At 48.1% G+C, this 19,170-nt stretch overlaps 1 protein-coding gene across 2 annotated transcripts in view; it reads right to left on the reverse strand.

Annotated features, from left to right (window-relative positions):
- Positions 1-6,981: 6,981 nt before the first annotated feature.
- AATF (apoptosis antagonizing transcription factor) overlaps positions 6,982-19,170 on the reverse strand; it is a 106,065-nt gene continuing 93,876 nt past the window's right edge. For both annotated transcript variants that reach the window (XR_007146854.1, XM_047832737.1), the window contains one exon: positions 6,982-7,323. Coding sequence is in view for 1 of the 2 variants with exons in the window: in XM_047832737.1 (XP_047688693.1) it covers positions 7,260-7,323 (64 nt within the window). In the remaining variant the exon portion in view is untranslated. The remainder of the gene's footprint in view (positions 7,324-19,170) is intronic.

The raw sequence follows: 19,170 nt of genomic DNA on the forward strand, positions 1-19,170 counted from the left end.
CTCCGGGAACAAAGGCCTGACCTTACCAGCAAGGTCAGCACATGAAACGGTGGCCCCTGGGCCTGGGAAAGTCTCCGTTCCCAAGATCCTCAGAGAACATCACAGCACCCAGGTGGGGGGTGAGGCCCGAGAAGAGCCTGCCAAAACGCTGATAAGTAAATTCAAAAGCACCTGCTCCTTACTGCTTATCTCTTCGAACAATGTGAACTCGGAGTTATCACATTTAAAGTGTTCCGTATTAGCCTTACATTTAGCTCTTAAAACCAAGTGCAGCATGCTACAACTTTAAAGGACACAAGAGTCAAACCAGAAAATAAGTTGAAGGCCCCAGGGAGTCAGTTCCTGGCCTGATCCCTCAGGAAGGAGGAGTGGGGCTGGTTAGCCTCCCGGTCACCCCCTCTGGCCACTCTGGGCACCCAGGCAGGAAACCACTGCCTCCCCACCCCCTCTTTGTACCCCAGCTCACATCCAGTCACCCCAAAGTCTAAAGCAGGGCCTTCTGGCAGCCTGCGCACATACCTGGCATGGGAAGACACTGTGCGCCTCAGCCCTGGGCATGCTGGAGCGCTCGCTGCCCCGTCGGTTGACCGCTCACTCCATTTCCAATTTTGGTGTTGGCTGTGACTTGCAAACGGTCGGGAGGTATTTGTCTAGACCGAGCTATCCAATATGGTAGCCATTAGCCACACTGCAAGTGCCCAAAGCCACATGTGGCTGGTGACTAGTGTATGAAACAGCACAGAATGGTAAGATCATATTCCCAACATCCCAGAAAGTTCTATCGGACAGCACTGGTGTAGATGTTCTGGACACTGCTAGGGTTAGAAGAGGCTTTTCCTGGACTCCCCACAGGGGAGTGGAAGGGACCACTGTGGATGGGCAGACCTCAGAGCCCAACAGCTTTGGGCTCCGTATCAGCCACACCTGTCTGCTGACGCGCCTGGCCTTCTGCAGGCAGGACTCTGAGGCCAGCGGCAGAGCCCCAGGAGGCAGTGCCCACCAGCCGCAATCCGCTGCCTTCCTGCCCGTCTCACCCGGGAGAACCAGAACCTAGGAAAGCAGCGCCACGCCTGGAAAGGGGCTGGGAGCCTGGCCTCCCAGGAGTGCCCTCCAGCCTGTAAGGGGTTTCATCAGACCCGAGTTGGAGCACACGGAGTCTACAGCAGAGGGGAATGAACATGCACCTCGTGGCTGGGTCACCTGCCCAAACAGCCCTTTGCTCAGCCTCCACCAGGGCCTGGCACACAGCGGGCGGTCAACGACATCTGAATAAACGGACACCAACAACATTCCTGCGCCTGCGCTAAATAAACCCCAGTCTCTGAAGCTGCCTTTACTTAGGCACAGCTGTCTTGGAAGTGTTCAGCTGACTCCGTCTTACTAAGTAGGAGCCTGAGGCCCAGGGGTCAAACGACTTCCTCAAGGTCAAACCCTAGCCGGTTTCATTTCTAGTCCAGGATTCTTTCCGCTCCACCTTTCATTCATATCTGTCCTTTACTCCGAACTCTACATAAACCCATTCCCAGACTAAGTCTGTGTCCCCAGGTCTCTGCCAGAGCCCAGTAACACGGCCCTGAAGAAAGCCAGCACCCCCTACCTTGGGGAAGGGCAGGCCAATGCAGAGGAGACAGCCAGCCACATGCCGGGAGCCTGGTGGCTGGAGTGCACGGAGCTCGTCTTTCTAATCCGCCCATAAAGGGGAAGGTGGGGTGGGAAGAGGGGGGGGCAGGGACCTTTATGTGTTACTGTCACGGTGCCTCCTGGGGACCTTATATTTTTCTTTCCACCCTATCAGTGCGGTGAGATTGGTGGTGGTGGTGGGTGGTTTTTTTGTTTTGATTTGTTTTTTTAACACTCTTAAATTTTCTTTCCTGAGAATTCAGTGTCCTTGACCTCGACAAATGAACTGAGAACCCTGAACCCGGGGAGATAAACGAAGCAGACTTGTCAGGAATATAAATGTGGCTGCACCAGTACCCTATCGGCAGACCCCACTCGACGGGCAAGAAAGACGCGGCAAAGGCAACCTATGTGTGTCCAAGAGAAAGCAAAATTGGACAAGCACACTCCCTCCGCCGTGCACTGTCCCCTCCCGCCCAGGCCAGGAGCAGGTGACCAGGACTTCATCACTAGAGCTGCTGCACCAACTGAACATGTGCAAATCAGCGAGGTGAACTTACCGAGTGGCTGGCAACTATTTTTGAGATGTTATGAAGGAGGAGAAAGTAAAGAAAGACGGAAAGAAAATGAAGTAGATAACTTAAAAAAAAATGACCAAGGCAAGCTTAATTCCTAACACAACTTCCCCCACTACACAAGCACAGACATAACTTTATTTATTTTTTTTTTTAATTTTTTTTTCAATGTTTATTTTTGGGACAGAAAGAGACAGAGCATGAACGGGGAAGGGGCAGAGAGAGAGGGAGACACAGAATCGGAAACAGGCTCTAGGCTCTGAGCCATCAGCCCAGAGCCTGACGCGGGGCTGGAACTCACGGACCGCGAGATCGTGACCTGGCTGAAGTCAGACGCTTAACCGACTGTGCCACCCAGGCGACCCGACATAACTTTAAAAAGTATAAGCACAGACTCAGATGTAGAAAACAAGGTTCATTCGCTTGAGACAAGGCTCGCTGCTTGTGTTTGCCTTTATTAAACACAAGTACACACAGGGCAACACTATCAGGGTGTCGGCAGAGGGGCAGGGGGCCACCCTGGAGTGAAACACTCACGCTTCTGCATCCACAGCCTTGGGCTTCTCTGGGGCATCCTTTACCTCTGCCTGTCTGCAAAGTTTTGCTGAGACAGGTGACTGCCTCATTTGTGAGTCTGGCCCAGGGAGACATGGATCTTGGCATCACCACATTCCATATACAGTGGCTGCTGTGTCCTGGGGAGTGGTTCCAAGGTTTACGACAAACATCACATTTGGACTCATTCTGTGCCTCGAACTCAGTTCCCTCTGGATGAAACAGTAAGGGGTAAAGAGGCAGTAATCTTGGAGAGGTCTTTGCAATGTACATGCAGACCAAGGAACTCGACCTCTAAAAGGAAGCTTCTTCCAAGCTGGGGATGGCAGAGTCTGGCGCCGAACTGCTTGGAGCTGACTTCCTTCAGTGTTGTTGGGTCTCAGGGTTCCTGAATGATGCCCAACCAGAGGTCTTGGATGGCGACCCCTGGAGAGAATGGCTACACACTAAAGGTTGTACGGAGAAGCCGGGAGCAATGCACACCCACACGAGGCAAGGGAAACCCATCTGAGGGATCCCCAGGATGAGAGCTGTGAAAGCAGCAAGAGCCTGAAAACTGGAGGGGAGAGTGGAGAGCAACTGGCAGGCGATCTAGCAGCAGAAAAAAAGATATTAGAGTGGGATGAGCACTAGGTGTTGTATGTAAGTGATGAACCACGGGAATCTACCCCCAAACGAGAGCACACTTTACACACGGTATATTAGCCACTTTGACAATAAATTATATTAAAAAAATTTTTTGAAAACATCACAACTAGCTGTTCATACCATAAGCATGAGAGGAAAAAAAAAGATATGGGGGCCGAGGAGGGACATGATAGTGTCACTATTTATCCGCCATCTTTCATTGGAGCATCTCCAAGCACATTGAAGGCAGCAGCTCTTTAATCCTCCCAGAGGAGGATGCCGATTTGAAGGGTTCCCTGAGGAGCAGGAAATAAACCAAGATTCCTGGGCCGGTCTCCTATTTTCCCGTCCACACCCTTTATTGTGAAATGGTCCAGCCTAAGGCAAGTGAGGAGCGGGGTGCAAATACGAACCAAGAGCCTTCAAAATAGTTGGATTCTTTCCCTTGGTTCACTTGACTCCTAAAAATATATGCCAAGAAAAAAATTATTTTGAAAGACAATAAAAAAGCTGTTGTACACTGTCCAGTAACATTATTCATTATAGTAAATAGTTATTAATAAATGTTCAATTATGGGGGATTTGGCTAAGTGCTGAAGATACAAGCCTAACATGGGATTATTAGTTAGCAAATTACTTAAATGATATCTGTAAAAACATGGAAATGATATATATCTGTAAAACCTGTACTATTTTTTGAAGATTTTATTTATTTATTTATTTAAAATATTTATTTATTTATTTATTTATTTAAATTTTTTTTTCAACGTTTATTTATTTTTGGGACAGAGAGAGACAGAGCATGAACAGGGGAGGGGCAGAGAGAGAGGGAGACACAGAATCGGAAACAGGCTCCAGGCTCTGAGCCATCAGCCCAGAGCCTGACGCGGGGCTCGAACTCACGGACCGCGAGATCGTGACCTGGCTGAAGTCGGACGCTTAACCGACTGCGCCACCCAGGCGCCCCTAAAATATTTATTTTTTTAAAGTGTTTTTTTTTTTAAAGCATTTCTTCATTTTTGAAAGGCAGAGAGAGACAGAGCACAAATGGGGGAGGGGCAGAGAGGGAGACACAGAATCTGAAGCAGGCTCCAGGCTCCGAGCTGTCAGCACAGAGCCTGACACGGGGCTCGAACTCATGGACCGCGAGATCATGACCTGAGCCACAGTCGGCCGCTTAACCGACTGAGCTACCCTGGCACCACTAAAATATTTATTTTTGAGAGAGAAAGCAAGCAAGCAGGGGAGAGGCAGAGAGGGAGACAGGGAATCAAAGCAGGCTCCAGCCTCCAAGTTGTCAGCACAGAGCCCGATGTGGGGCTCGAACCCACAAACTGTGAGATCATGGCCAGAGCCAAAGTTGGACCCTCAACCGACTGAGCCATCCAGGCATCCCTAAAGATCTTATTTTTAAGAAATTTCTATACCCAATATGGGGCTTGAACTCACGACCCTGAGATCAAGAGTTGCATCCTCCACCTACTCAGCCAGGCACCCCTCTCTTACTGTACCATGAATATTAAAATGCAGAACACTGGTGGTGTATGTGAGTTATGTGGATGGGGCAGGGGTATGGCCACATGCCTGGGTATTTTGTTTTCCTTGTTTTTAAAAGGTGAGTAGAAAATTTCAAATAGTCTGAAGTAAAAACCAAGTCTTCCACCCCAGCTGCCCCTGGGAGAAGAGACGGGGCTACTCCACATCATGGCACCTGTACAGGCAAGATGGCTCTGAAGCACCACTTGGTGAGTAATGAGAAGTGGCTATTTCTGGGTGGTAGGGTTACAGCCAAGACTTATTCCCTTCGCGTTTTCCGTAATTAGTTGTTAATGTAAAATCATCTCAGACAAGAAACCAGCCTTCTATCCTCTGTCCCCAGGGGAGGGGCCCACCACCCACAGGCTGCGGCCAGTGGGCGCTGGGGAGCCCCACTGTGACCAGCTCCCTGCCTCGCCCGCCCGTTCCAGTGAGGTCTTTAAGCTCTGTGGCTCGTGAGTGTCGTGCATGAAGTAGTCAGCTGGGCAAAAAGAAAATAAGCAAACTTCACACAAAAGGGAGGAATGCTTCAGTCAACACTGAAAAAGGGCCCTGGATTGAAACTCTTGATAACTATTCTCACCTCATTTGAAAATCAGCATTAGCTACCAAAATGTAAAGTATTAGTTTTATTAAAATGCAAATCAATCAACTAATCTGTCTTTCTAGTAACAGTTGAATTGCAGTATCCGTGTCAATTAAAATAGTTTCCAATTTATTCTTGGCTGGAAGGAGGGTGGTCTTCTGAATTTTAAAATGCAAGTCTCTCTTTACTGAAAATTCTGTTCTTTCTCATCTCTCCCGATTTTAATTCATTTTAATTAAGCATGTTGGGTTCCAAATATTTTGGAGTACCTGTTTAAATCTTTTCCTTCATCAGGTCAAGAGTGACTGTGACAAAGATTCCATCTCTTCAGGAAATGGAGGTTAGCAACCGGCTCACCGGAAGCACGGTGTTAAGAGGTCATTTATTGCTGTTCTAATGTGCATGATCCAGACTCCTCAGGCTAGAGGGACAGGATTGGATGTTCTCTATTTTAAAAAGTGATCATTTTGAAGGGAGTAACTGTGGGGGAACTCTATTCCTGTTGATCTTTTGGGTAACTAGAGGCACACTGAAAATTAAACATTTCCCTGACAGTCAAGCCCAAGAGGTAACTAGCAGACAAGAGAAACACATCACCATGTACCAAGGTCCAATTAATGTGAGATGGAAAAACCCTCCTCCCCGCAATCTGCCCCATCCTGAGCTCAGCAGACACTCTGATGTTAATACTAAACTGTGATGCAGATTCCAATGAGGACTCACTTCATTTGGAGCCCAGCCTTTAGTGGTCCCGACACCACGGCAGTGATATGTGGGGATTCCCAGGCACCGAGATCGGTCACCTGCTTTTGACATTTCAAAACAGTATCAAAACCTGACGTTACCAACAGTGACCACTCATGCACCACAACTGAATGCACGCTTCTTCTCAATTCCATAGCGCGACATGAAGATGTGGGCCCAGGAGCCGGGAGGTGGTCAGTTGCGGATGCCGGCACGCACGCATTACTTATGCAAGATAATCTTCATTGCATATTGACCACAGCATGCCAATAAATCCCCCTTATGGTGATTTAATTTCCAGCTTTTGACCTCTGGATGAAAAACAAGTGAATCATTTCCTCCTGCTAGATTTACACCAGAGCTGATCTCAATAAAGTGACTTAGGAATGGAGAGAATGGAAAAGGGCTCTGGAAGAATCTTTATGGGTAAAACTAAAAAAGAAGGCAGGGATTTGTATTTGCAACAAAGAAGCAAATACCTCCATGTTACAAAGTCTCCTGGGCATAGTTCATAGGTTTTTGGGGATTCCTTGCTCCTCAGAGCCATGATCAATCACCAAATGTTATCCACCCCGAAAGCAGCATTTCAGCCCAGAATTATTGCTCCTGTGAGGTTTTGTATTGCGAGAGGAGGCTGACTAGAAAAAAAAGTGAAAACCCTCCCAACAAACACCATCACCCCTCTAGAGCCCTCAGTCAGACTTACTCTGCTGCTTAAGAAATCACATGTGGCAGCGCGGCAGTGACAATACTCTTTATTTGTGATGGTGAAAGGGCGTGGGGCACCGGTCCTTGGCAGACTGGGGCAGGGAAGACATGGGACATTTGGTTCCAGGCTTCCTGGGACTTAGCAGGCATGTGCTCTGCACGTACCCCTTCCTGGGACTTCCCAATGTGCTCGACCCTGCTGGCCGATGGCTTCCTCCACTCGGGGCTCGATGAGGAGCCGACCTGGCTAAGGCGCCGTGGCGTTCAGAGGCCCTGCCTCAGGTCCGCAGCGACAGAGATGGGCGCTGTCAGTCCCTCTGGCCTTCCTCAGGAGGGCGGAGCTGCCCAAAAAGAGATCGATACAACTCTGTCCTGGAAGACAAACAAAACAAACTGGTTAACTTTGCAAGGTTAAACAAGAACTAAGAAGCTGGGAAATGCCCCAATCGGTTTCTTCAATTGCAAACACAGCCGTGTAATTAAAAATGCATCCCACAGCCCTTACTCACAAATACAAGGGAAGGAAGAACCTAGAAGCGCCAATCAAATAGTAAAATATGTAAATAGTCCGGTGTGGCTAGATACCTGTCTCCAGGGAATGAGTTTTCTATAAGTTTGCCCTTTACAGACAGGCTCTTCAAGTAAGAAAACAAGATTGAATATTTTAATAGGATGTATGAGACCGCCGCACGACGAGGAGGATTCAATCAGACATGGGATGTAGGGGGATATGATTTAGTTTTCATACATTTTCTTGGACTTGGAAGTACTTGAAAAACAATGAAAATGACCCAGCAACAAGATTCCAATTACTATCACATGTGCAGCTGTTTGGTGATAGAAGCAAGGCTCTTCCCCACTCCCCTGGCCCCTTTTATCTATTTTCAATCTAATAAATAATTCGATTGGCTAATTTATTTCTAGAGCTGGGTTTCGAAATTTAGAAAATGATAGTATGCCAGGGTCTTGGGTCCTTGAAAATAAAGTATCACTTCCAACCTCTGTTTCTGTTATCAAATGCAACACACATCCAGCCACCTGGCCAAAGCTACGTGTCAAGGCCTGGCAATCTAAAAAGGGGTGGGTTTGGGGTGGGGTCCCTCCTGCCATTGTCACAGGAGCTCCAGGACACTTCCCCTGTGGACAGAGAGCAGGTTCTCCCTGCGGGATCTGAGGAGGGTGGAGAGCCACGGAGGGAGGAAACGCGGCCCCCCTAAGGCAGGTGACCCATGGCTGCACTCCGTGTGATGGCCCGGCCACTAATGCTCACGGAGGGACAGCAGGCACACAGGGCTGAGGTCCTGTACCAGTGAGGAAACGACCCCAGAAGAAAGCTGTGCCTGCTGTTTCACATTCTCGAGATCAAACCATAAAAAGACAGCCAGCTGTCGTGGCTAAGAAAACAGGCTTTTACAAGTGGCCTCATAATCGGAGAGCCATCTTCAGCAAATCTGCTTTTCAAAACAAAACGAAACACCAAACCATCACCCCTCAAACAGCTGTGCGGGTTCAGTAAGACTTCAACACAAAAACTTAGGAATCTGTTTTTGAAGTCATCTTGCTGTGGCTGTGGTTGTGGGCAGGAACAGAGGTACGATCGTTAGAAAACCCAGCAATAAAAATAGCATATTAAAACTTTTTTTTAAAAAAAGGAAAGATCCTAAAGAAGAAAGTCCAGTGGCCCAGAATGTAGCTAAACCCCATCATACTGGGGACCATAGTGTGGGCAGAGGTGTGTGGCTTAGGAAACCGTGGGTCTTTAGTATTATCACAGGAATCTCCCCCTCACCCTGAACCACCAGCCAGCTCTGAGGCCTACAAAGGCCTCAGATTGACCAGGGGCTCCGTTGTTTCTTTTCTTCCTGTGCTTTGTACACCTGCCTGCTCGGCCTGGCCAGCCGGAAAGCACAAGGCTGGAGGGCGCTTGTGACCAGATGCAAACAAGAGGCAGGCAGCCTCGCTTCCAAAGGCAGTGGCTTCTGAATCACCAGCTCCATCACATGAAAGATGCTTCCCCGTATCGTACCATGGCCTATTTGCCAATAAGCACAAGCCTCTCTCGCCATTTCAACGCAAAAAATTCAACGGCATTAAGGTGGGGGCGGGGGGGAGCGGCCACGACAGAAAGGATTAGTATGGCTTTAAGGCTGCACTGGCTGGCGAGAGGGATTGCTATTCAGGCCTTGGCAATCACACCCTTTCCCACCTCTCCCTGCTCCCTGCTCGCCTGCCCCAGACCCCATCATTACCGCCCAGCAAATGCTTTCACTCGGCGCTGCAATCGCAGGGAAGTGCCTGGGCCAAGGCAGCAGTTACTGGCCGCAGCAGGGTTCACATGTCGGGAGCAGAGAGTGAAATGCAGAAACCCATGTTTTGATAGAACATCATTTCACACTCAAGTGGACAAAGCTGACAAACATATGCAGCTGTTAGTGGCAAAGCAACTTGGAAAGCTGAGGGGTCTGGGATCTCAAAATAGTTTGAGAGAGACTAGGAGTAAGGGATTATTCCAATCTAAAACCTCCTAGTAATTGCAGCTCCGAGCCTTCCTCATCACCTGCCACCAATCAGGGATCGTCTCTACCCTCAGAGCATCTCAGACTCCCCCACCCCTCGAGGCCTCCACTAGCCATTCCAGTCGCTTACCAAGAATACGGTGACGGCCTCGAACGGACTTTCCTGTTCCCTTCTCTGCCCGGCCCTCTGTTTCTCAGCCCCAGCACCGTGGCACCACCGGGAAGAAGCCCCCAGGCTCCAACTGCTCTGCTCAGCGTGGCCCCAGTGCGTCTTTCCCGCAGAGGCTGTGTGTGGCAGGACATGCCAGGCTGGACACTGTGGCCGCTCTGAGCCCCAGAGTTTCACAAAACCACGAAGCCCCCTCACACATTTTGTAAGCTGACACAAAATTTTTCTCAATAAATTTAATAGTTACAGAGGATATAATTACCAGAACATTGTGAATACTAACTTTTGAAATAAAACTCTTACATTTTTTTTTGTAATGCACCCAATGGAATCTATATGCCATACTGACTCGATACTCATCATCATTCATTTAAATAACACATAAACATACTCTTCAACTTGGAAATTTTACAGCATCCTCTCCTTTTTAAACCCGTATTTCCATTTGATTCTTCCCTACAGATTTTTGTCCTAATTGTTTTATGCTTGAAAGTCTTTTATTGATCACCCTATTAATACTTCTTGGCCACAAAAAACAAGTATGTAAATTGAAACACATTTTGAAATTTCAGAAGTTGAAATGAAAGTATTAAAAAAATTTATTTTAATGTTTATTCATTTTTTGAGAGACAGCGAGAGACAGAGCACAAGCAGGGGAGGGGCAGAGAGAGAGAGAGAGGGAGACACAGAACCCGAAGCAGGCTCCAGGCTCCGAGCTGTCAGCATAGAACCTGACACGGGTCTCGAAAGCACGAACCGTGAGATCATGACCTGAGCCGAAGTCCGACTGAGCCACCAGGGTGTCCCCTGAAATGAAAATGTTTTAATTTCTTGACACCATAAGGCTCTAGGTAATTAAAAAGTACTTCTGGATTGTGTTATTATTACATAATTATTATGATAAAATCGACATATACCATGGTATAATAAAACATAATTTTGGTGAACATTTAATACACGTAAATATGTAAAATGTTACTGGAACTGCATGCCTTCATGATATGGATGAGGCTTTTCATGTACCCGTGGTGAACAGCATTTAGTGCCAGAATGAAAGAGTGCTCAGCATCCAGTCTGTCTCTGCTTGTTGGTTTTTGCAGACACAAGTAAGGAGAAAAGTCACGTGAACAAGTAGATGGGCATCAGAGAGTTTCGTTACAGCAAGGTTACCCAATTCTTTCAATTTCTTCTGAATTACATGCCCCCCCCCCCCCCAATCACATAGTGATCTACCACCAAAAACTGGTTTTAATGATCTGCGAGCTGACAGCTCAATTAGGTTCTCTTGCAATTTTGTTGAAAATAAAGATCTGGGACCATCTGACCCACAGGGACTGGTTACCCAGGCCTAGTGCCCTCCGTTCTCCATCCCACACCAGTACGGAGCCGTGCTCTTGCTAGGGGGCCTGGAGTCAGAAAGCCTCCTCTTCAGAGAGGAGGGGCTCGGGCAGGCTGTGTGTCAGGTGAGGGAGACCCACAGCCCCTGCTCAGGTGCATTCCCAAGCAGCCCCACTTTGGGAAAGAGCACACATCTGGAAATCGATTCCCCAAAAATGTGCGTCTACTTTCCCCTTGGGGAGTCTCTGCACACCCCAGTGTGAAGACTCAGGGGCAGGGGAGCGCTGCGTACTTCCCCCAAACCCAGACAGGCGTGTGATGTGGTGCCAGTGCTGGGGGGAAGATAAAAGCATCTGAAAAGGAACATGTCCACATCCCCTTTCCCCATCCCAAGGAAAACAAAACTAAAAATAAAACTAGGTAATAAAAAGGCACCATGGGACAGAGGGTCAGACTGCCTTCTGCTGCATGGAACATTTTTCCCTGCAGCATCTTTCCTAACCAGGATTTAGCCATGCAGAGAAGCTAAACTATCAATCCTTCAGGTTAACCTTGTCTCCATCTGATTCTCTAGGGTAAGTGTATAGTTTAATACTTGAGGTCCCCTTAAGGCTATGCATAATGAACTTGGTTTAAAAAAAAAAAACCCACGTAATTCCTGCTCCCTATCACTTCAAGAATCAAGATTTGAATCACTGAGCTGCACCGCCTTCCCCTCTGTTCCCTTCCCCCCACACTCCCAGCCTCAGTGGCCAGTGGGAACGTCCACTGTGGAAAATGTATTAATGTTCGTGTCATGCAGGAGAATAACCCACGGAGTAATTAACAAGACTTGGACCTAAGGTAGAAGGTCGATAGCAGGGGCTCTTCCTTGAATTAAAATTTAACTTACCCTTTATTGCAACCTACAAAAGCAAGTAATGAGCACTAACATTTTTATTTCTTTTAAACTGTCATTTAGGCTGTAGAGGGGATAATTACCTATCTCTAGTGTAGTAAGGTTTTATAACCCTTAGTGAGGCATTTTCTAATTTAATATTTTTACTATATTATCATAAAACCTGTTTCTGGAAAAAAAATGATCATGGATTAGCGGCCATTTTCCATAAAGACAGAATGTGTGTGTGTGTGTGTGTGTGTGTGTGTGTGTGTGTGTGTGTGTATTAGGATTCGGTTTATTTATTACAGGATTCTCCTGAAGACACTCAAAGTACCACAGCTGAGCGATCCGTGCAGCACGGTCACTCAGGTGGTGGGCAAGCCTTGCGGCAGCCCGAGGTGAAGTGGGGGGCAGCGTGCGTACAGAAGACTGCAGCCCCAAGTGTGTGCACCTCAGTGTGCTCCCCCTCGGTTCCTTGTGTGCACCTCCCACCGCAACACAAACCGGAGCCTTTCATGCTGTTGTTTGGGCAGTCGGCACGAAGAGACACGTTAAACCTGCACATGATCTGTGTGGGGCTTTCAATTTGCTAGGTCAGTAGCTTGCAGCACTGGGATACGGAAACAATTGTACTGGCTGTGCTCCAGAACACCGCACTCCTCCTTCTGTGGCCAGGAAACCCCAAAGCTGTCAAGAACCCCCTCTGTCCCCGTGGCCAGAGGCAGGCACTGAGAAAGCAGCAATGCCACTGCTCCCTGAAGGAGCCTGCACAGTCCCCAAAGTACATCGTGTTCCCCAAGCAAGTATTACAGGCAGGAGCTGGAAGCCAGGCTTCCAAATGTGCCAGCGGAGACAGTATCGCTGCTTTCCTGATTAACATTATACACATAATTTGCCCTTGATTAATTTGAAATTGTTCATTTGTTGCTTTGTGGCTGGGGGGGGGGCAGTAGTGTCTTCCTAAATACACAAGACGCAAACCAGAATGCGTCCTGGCCCCTCCTCCTTTCTAGCCTCTCCCTCTCTCTGCACCCTGAGGACCTTGTGCTGCACACAAAAGTGGTCTAGCATTTGCTGCCACTTCACTCAAGCCCTTAGGTAGCCATTTAAGAATAAAAACATGATGAAACACACAAAGGGAAAGAGAGACTAAGGGTTCCAACCAGCAGAATCCTGATCAAATCCGAATCCTTAGGGGTCAGTGTAGGAACAGCCAGAACAGAAATTCACACTGGCCAGCAGGGAAAATCATTGGCGATGTTACTGAAGCCTGCCTTTTTTCACGTTTGTGTTCTGAAAACAATGTACTTACTCGTGCTGTGGAAGCTCATGAACATGGTTAGAGGAGGTCCCTGCCTCAAAACACAACACAAACGTATGATTTGCGCCTCACACTTATCTGGATGCCTATGTGAGCTTCATTAGACTTTGTAGGGAATGACGAGGCTGTGAATGACGACAGCGGAAGCTGAGTTGGGAAGGCGAATGGACCCAGTAAATGTGTCTAGTTAGACGGACCTGCTCCACTGGGAGAGACATGTGAACATTCTTCCTCACACTGAACCCAACTCTGCCATTCCGTGACTGCCACCCATGGGCCCCCGGCCCTCCGGAGCCAAGAGAGAAAACAAAGCTGACTGCCCTTCCCTGCGGCAGCATTTCAATTATTTGACGGCTTCTCCTAACTAAATCTGTTCTTTGCTGGGTGAAAAGAAACAGTTCATTCCTGCTGTGATGAAACCTGGAGTTCTCTCGACAGTAAGGTCCTCAGAGCTAATCCTGACGCGCCTGGTGCGGCCTAGTTAATCCAAAGTGGGCAGAACAGGCGACTCTATTCCCTCCTCTGTTCTCACACCTCCCCTGCCTTCATGGAGCTTCCACTCTCTTCCAAATATCGACTGAACAAGGTATCTTGCCAATTATTCCTTGACCCAGACCAATGACACCAAACAAAGCGGTCCTCCTGCCCCTCTGAATGCTTTGTGATCTGCTCCCCAAAACGTAAGACACAAAATAGTACCTTCCTTTAATCTTTTTCCTTCTGCTTCTTCTGACCCAAATCCATTTCATCCATATCAGTGACTTTACGAGTGAGAGAAAGTCGCTTGAGAAATGTTTCTGTGGCCTAACAGGGGAAATATATTGATCCAAACGGCAAGCAATTGCCCTGTGCTCCTTGGGGGCTGGGGCAGAGGGTGAACCCCAGCATGTCACAGGAATGGCATCCGAGGCAGACACATGCTGGAACTGGTCTCTGAGACTGGACTGTTAGGGACGCAATCCAAGTGAAGACACACACGCAGCCCTTATAAGGAGGCAGTGTCAGTTAGTCAGGACAACAGACAGAAATCACGACAGAAAATCTGGATCCTGAATATAGCCCAAAGGTCAGCCCTTAACTCTCTCCCCTACTCTCCTCCCAACATCCCCCAGCAACAAAAAGTGGTTCACAGGCTCCTTTCCTGAAATCTCATCACAATTCCATACCAAAACCCAACACACACACACACACACACACACACACACACACACACACACACACGAAATGAGGTTAAAAGAAAAGAAAGCAGCCTTCTCTTACCTAGGACTTATTTCTTAAGAGGATCAAGTTAGCAAAGTACCAGAGAGGACTCCGAGGAGACCCACATCCATCACTAATTACCTAAATCTGGAGACCAGGCAAGTCTCTAAGCAGCCGCGGGCTGAACCGCAGCCGCCCGAATCCGCCACGAGGTGGCAGTACACGACGTGGTTCTAAGGACTCGGCCAGTGGTGTGGCTCGCGGCAAACTGCACCCATAAATTACCTAGTGTGTCTGCTCTCATCACCATCCTCCCTGGGCTTGAAGGAGACTCTAGAAGGTCTGTTCCAATTCGCTCTTTTGGTCAGGTCAGAACTAGGTCCTTCAAACCTCTGCAAATGCTTTTAGCCCTGCAGCTTTAAATTACAGATGGTGACATGTGGCCTCTGGCCTGTCTCCTAAAGATCAGACAGACTCGAGATTTATAAATGTTCAAGGAAGCAGGTTGAGGGCCCAAACAAAGGAACTAAAAGGCTGGGGAAAGGAAGGCGAGGGCAGAGGGCCAGGGAGGCGAGACAAACGAGGGGTGGAATCTGTCCCGGGTTCCTCACTTGTGCTCTGTTCTGGTTCCCAAGTCGGCTACACTCACTCCACTCGAAAAAAGGAAGAAAAATATTTGAAACTTCTGTCATTCCTACCGCTAGCTTTGAGTCTTTCAAATTATTTTAAAGAAAAATAATTTACCTTGGTGGACTGGCAAAAAATAAGGGTGGTGGAGATGGGGGGGATGAGGACAGTGGCACTCTAGACAAAAGGGATGTTGCCTCCTTTCCTGTGCATTAATATTCCATATTCCTGGGATGATTTCCACTTTCACAGTTTGACTGTTTTATAACAGATTTGATGCGAGAGAAGACAAATGGCCTCGCTAAGGAAAGACGACAAATCATCTCACCGCTTTTAGCAGGGTTTTCTCTTTATTTTTATTTATTTTTATTCTGTAGCTGGGCCGCAGAGCTCTCTGCCTTGCTGGAGATGTTTAATATTAACGTCAAGCCACCACGATCCCGGCAATAGAGTTGGCCGGTGTTGTGTTTACGGTTTTGTGACTGCTGGCTTCAGGAAGATGAAGCTCCTTGTTCAAACAGCAGCCCCTCTAACAGCTCCTGTTAAAAGCCAGGGGATGCTTCACTGCTTAGACGTGAATCACTTCCTCCAACCGCACTGAAGAGGAGACTGACACGCGAGTTACATTTGTGTCCCTATCAAGGCTGCTGCCCAGCGACCCGGGGCCTGGGGGGCAGCGCGTGCCGCATCTCTCAGCTCCAGTTTAACTCCTACTTTTGGGGGTCAAAACACATGGAAATTAGTGAAGGTATTTACTGGCAACCCACAGAGTTTCAGCAAGGCATTCTATTGCTTCTGGTAATCAGCTGGAGGACGTATTTGACTAAAAAAGCCAGCACCATTCCAAACAAAAGCAGTGAGCACCGAGCACACAAACACCAGGCACCTGGTGGTGTGAGGTACTCTGGGCCCTGGGGCCAAGTCCTGACACTCTCCTCCCTGGGGTGCAAGGATCTTGTGCTCTCCCCTGCTCCTCTTCCCTCTTTGTCTTTTCATCTTCCTCCTGGCCAGGGGTGTAGACCTTTTCCTCGCTTCTATTCTTGGCTCTCCTCTCTTCCCTCTCCCACTCTCCCCTGGCAATCTCATCCACGCTCTCAGCACTAACAATCTCCGGTGGGCAGGACACCCACGGCCGTGGCTCTGGCACCCTCACCTAGACAGGCATTGCATGCCCTGGCGCGCAGGCTAGGCTTGCTGTCACCTAAACTGCCATTTGTTAATAAGGGCAGCAAATTCTCTATCATTCAAGGCCCACACTTAACTGCTTAATGGCAGGAAGCTACAAAATTACAGGTATCGATACCACATTTTCTTTCTTTTTTTTAATAAATATTTTCTTTTTAAAAAAATGCTTATTTTGAGAGACAGCACACAAGTGGGGGGGAGAGGGGGAGGGGAAGGGGAGAGAGGGAGAGAGGGAGAGAGGGAGAGGGAGAGGGGGAGAGGAAGGGGAGAGAGGGAGAGAGGGAGAGGGAGAGAGAGAGAGAGAAAATGAGAATCCCAAGCAGGCTCTGTGCTGTCAGCACAGAGCTCGATGTGGGGCTCCATCACGACCTGAGATGAAATCAAGAGTTGGGAGCTTAACCGACTGGACCACCCAGGCACCCCAATACCACATTTTCTGATTCAAAAATAAAATATGCCCTGAGACAGAGCTCTGGCTTGGGCAGTTTACTTATATTAATTGATAGAATACAAATTGATGCCCTCCATCTATCAGTCTATTTTGGCTCTTAATAGTATCCTTCAAAGTACTTCTTCCTCTTTTCTGTAAATCAGAAATTTGGAAAAAGGCGTTTTTATTGTTTATTTATTTATGAGTGAGAGAGAGAGTGTGCACAAGCAGGTAGGGGCAGAGAGAGAGAGAAAGGGAGACACAGAATCCAAAGGAGGCTCCAGGCTCTGAGCTGTCAGCACAGAGCCTGATGCGGGGCTCGAACTCACAAACCAAACCGTGAGATCATGACCTCGGCTGAAATCAGACGCTTAACCAACTGAGTCACCCAGGCACCTCGGAAAAAAGGTCTGTCCAAGACACCTGCCACCTAACTTTCCCCAGGAGTAGTGACCAGGACCCCGTGGCCTCCAGATGTCTGCAACAGGACCATCGCGCCCTGCTTCGTTCACCAACCAGTCATTGAAACCAGCAGTCTGACGACCGATCCCAGTTAGAAGGCTGGTTTTAAAAAGCCTACTTGCTAAGTGCAAACGGAGTAGTGTGCCCCTCTTTGCCTGGAAGCCGGCAGAGTCTGTTGTGAGGCACGGCTGCGCCTCCCCTGCAGGATGGAGAGGTAGGCGAGGAGGCAGTGTGCTGCCAAGTGCGTGCAGGAGAAAATGCGTATCGATTTCTTCTTTCTTATAAAGGAGCACAAAGCGCTGAAGAACAATTGCGTGTCCCTGCAGCATTTCACATTCCACGTGAGACAAAGGCCCAACCCCCACCCGCCTGAGAAGCAGAGAGGGGAACCACACGGTGCTGCGTCTCCTGGGGGTGTGTCAGCGGCCACCATGCCATCAGGGTCCACTGCTGGGACTCCAAACACCTCAGGCCACGAACGCCTCCCCTGCCTCTGATCAAGTCATTTCCCTCACTGGGCTGATGCCGCCTCATCTATATTGGAGAAGAAAGAGCCTTCAGTCTTATTTACCTTTTAAGTGGAGGTGCCCAGAGGGTAAAAGAGTTAATGTTTATAAAGTGTTCAGCTCCCCAGAGGGAGACAATGGATAAAACACAAGGTGTGGTTATGGCTCATTCAAGACCTCATTTCCAGGGTAGTTAGTAATAGCTTCCCATTACAAATGCAGAGCTTCCCAGCACCTTGAACTCAAAGTAGGATGAGGCAATGCCCTTTATTTAAATATCCTTTTTTAGTTTGACACTTACTACCAACACTAAAAATAACAATAGGTAACCAGGGACTATTATGCCTTGTTAATGCACACACAGAATCCATTCCAGGGGTGCCTGGGTGGCTCAGTGGGTTGGTCAGACTTTTGACTCAGGTCGTGATCTCATGGTTCATGGGTTCGAGCCCCACGTCGGGCTCTGTGCTGACGGCTCAGAGCCTGGAGCCTGATTTGGATTCTGTGTCTCCTTCTCTCTCTCTGCCCCTCCCCTGTTGGCACTTTGTCTCTCTCTCAAAAATAAATAAACATAAAAAAAAAAAAAAAGAATCCATTCCACAACTGTTTTCTTCTGAAACCAAACAAATCCTGAAAGCAGTCCAAAAAACTGACCTAAAGCTATAGCTGGTCATGACAGATCCTGGTCTATAGTCTTCACATTTCCATAGTAACTAACAATTTATAGGAGGGCCACAGAAACCAAACCTAGTATAGATATCACAGCCAAGATAGGCAGGAGGAAACCTACAGGAGAATACAAAGTTTATTTATGTGTGTGCTCCTGGAAGTGATGGAAATACACGAGTATTCCTGAAAGATCTTTTCCCGAGGCTCATTCTCCGTAAAAATGACCTCAAAACCTCTCTAAGTAAAGGGTTGGGAATGAGAGGTCCTAGAGCCGGACTCTTCATTTCTGAGGATCTCCCAATATGGCCAAGAGCTAAGAAGAAAATATAGAGCTGGCCCTCAAGCAGTGCCGTGTTTTAGCATGGAGATGTAACCCACAGCTAATTAGGGCATGGCCTGGTGGTAAATGCAACATGTAATATGGACAAGTACAAAGTGCTAAGGGAGCAGGGGAGAGTATATTAAAGGAGTTAGATGATTTGGAGAGATTTCAGTAAAAGAGGCAAAAGCTTTTCCTCATCTGTCTTATAGGACTGTTTGCAAAAATAGTCTTACCAGCAAATTGTAAATAGACTTATAAGCTGAAAGCCTGTAAAGGCATTTCAGACAGGAGATCTACAGCCAACTCTTTTCAGGTTTGCACAGAAATGGATATGCTTCTGCTGCAGGCAAAGGGACAATGACCTAATATTTACCCATGTGAAAACATGCATTTTGTTTATTATTTAATTTTTTAAAAAGCTTATTTAGGGGCGCCTGGGTGGCGCAGTCGGTTAAGCGGCCGACTTCAGCCAGGTCACGATCTCGCGGTCTGTGAGTTCGAGCCCCGCGTCGGGCTCTGGGCTGATGGCTCAGAGCCTGGAGCCTGTTTCCGATTCTGTGTCTCCCTCTCTCTCTGCCCTTCCCCCGTTCATGC

Source organism: Prionailurus viverrinus, chromosome E1 (genome assembly GCF_022837055.1).
Source record: "Prionailurus viverrinus isolate Anna chromosome E1, UM_Priviv_1.0, whole genome shotgun sequence".
NCBI classification, from domain to species: domain Eukaryota; kingdom Metazoa; phylum Chordata; class Mammalia; order Carnivora; family Felidae; genus Prionailurus; species Prionailurus viverrinus.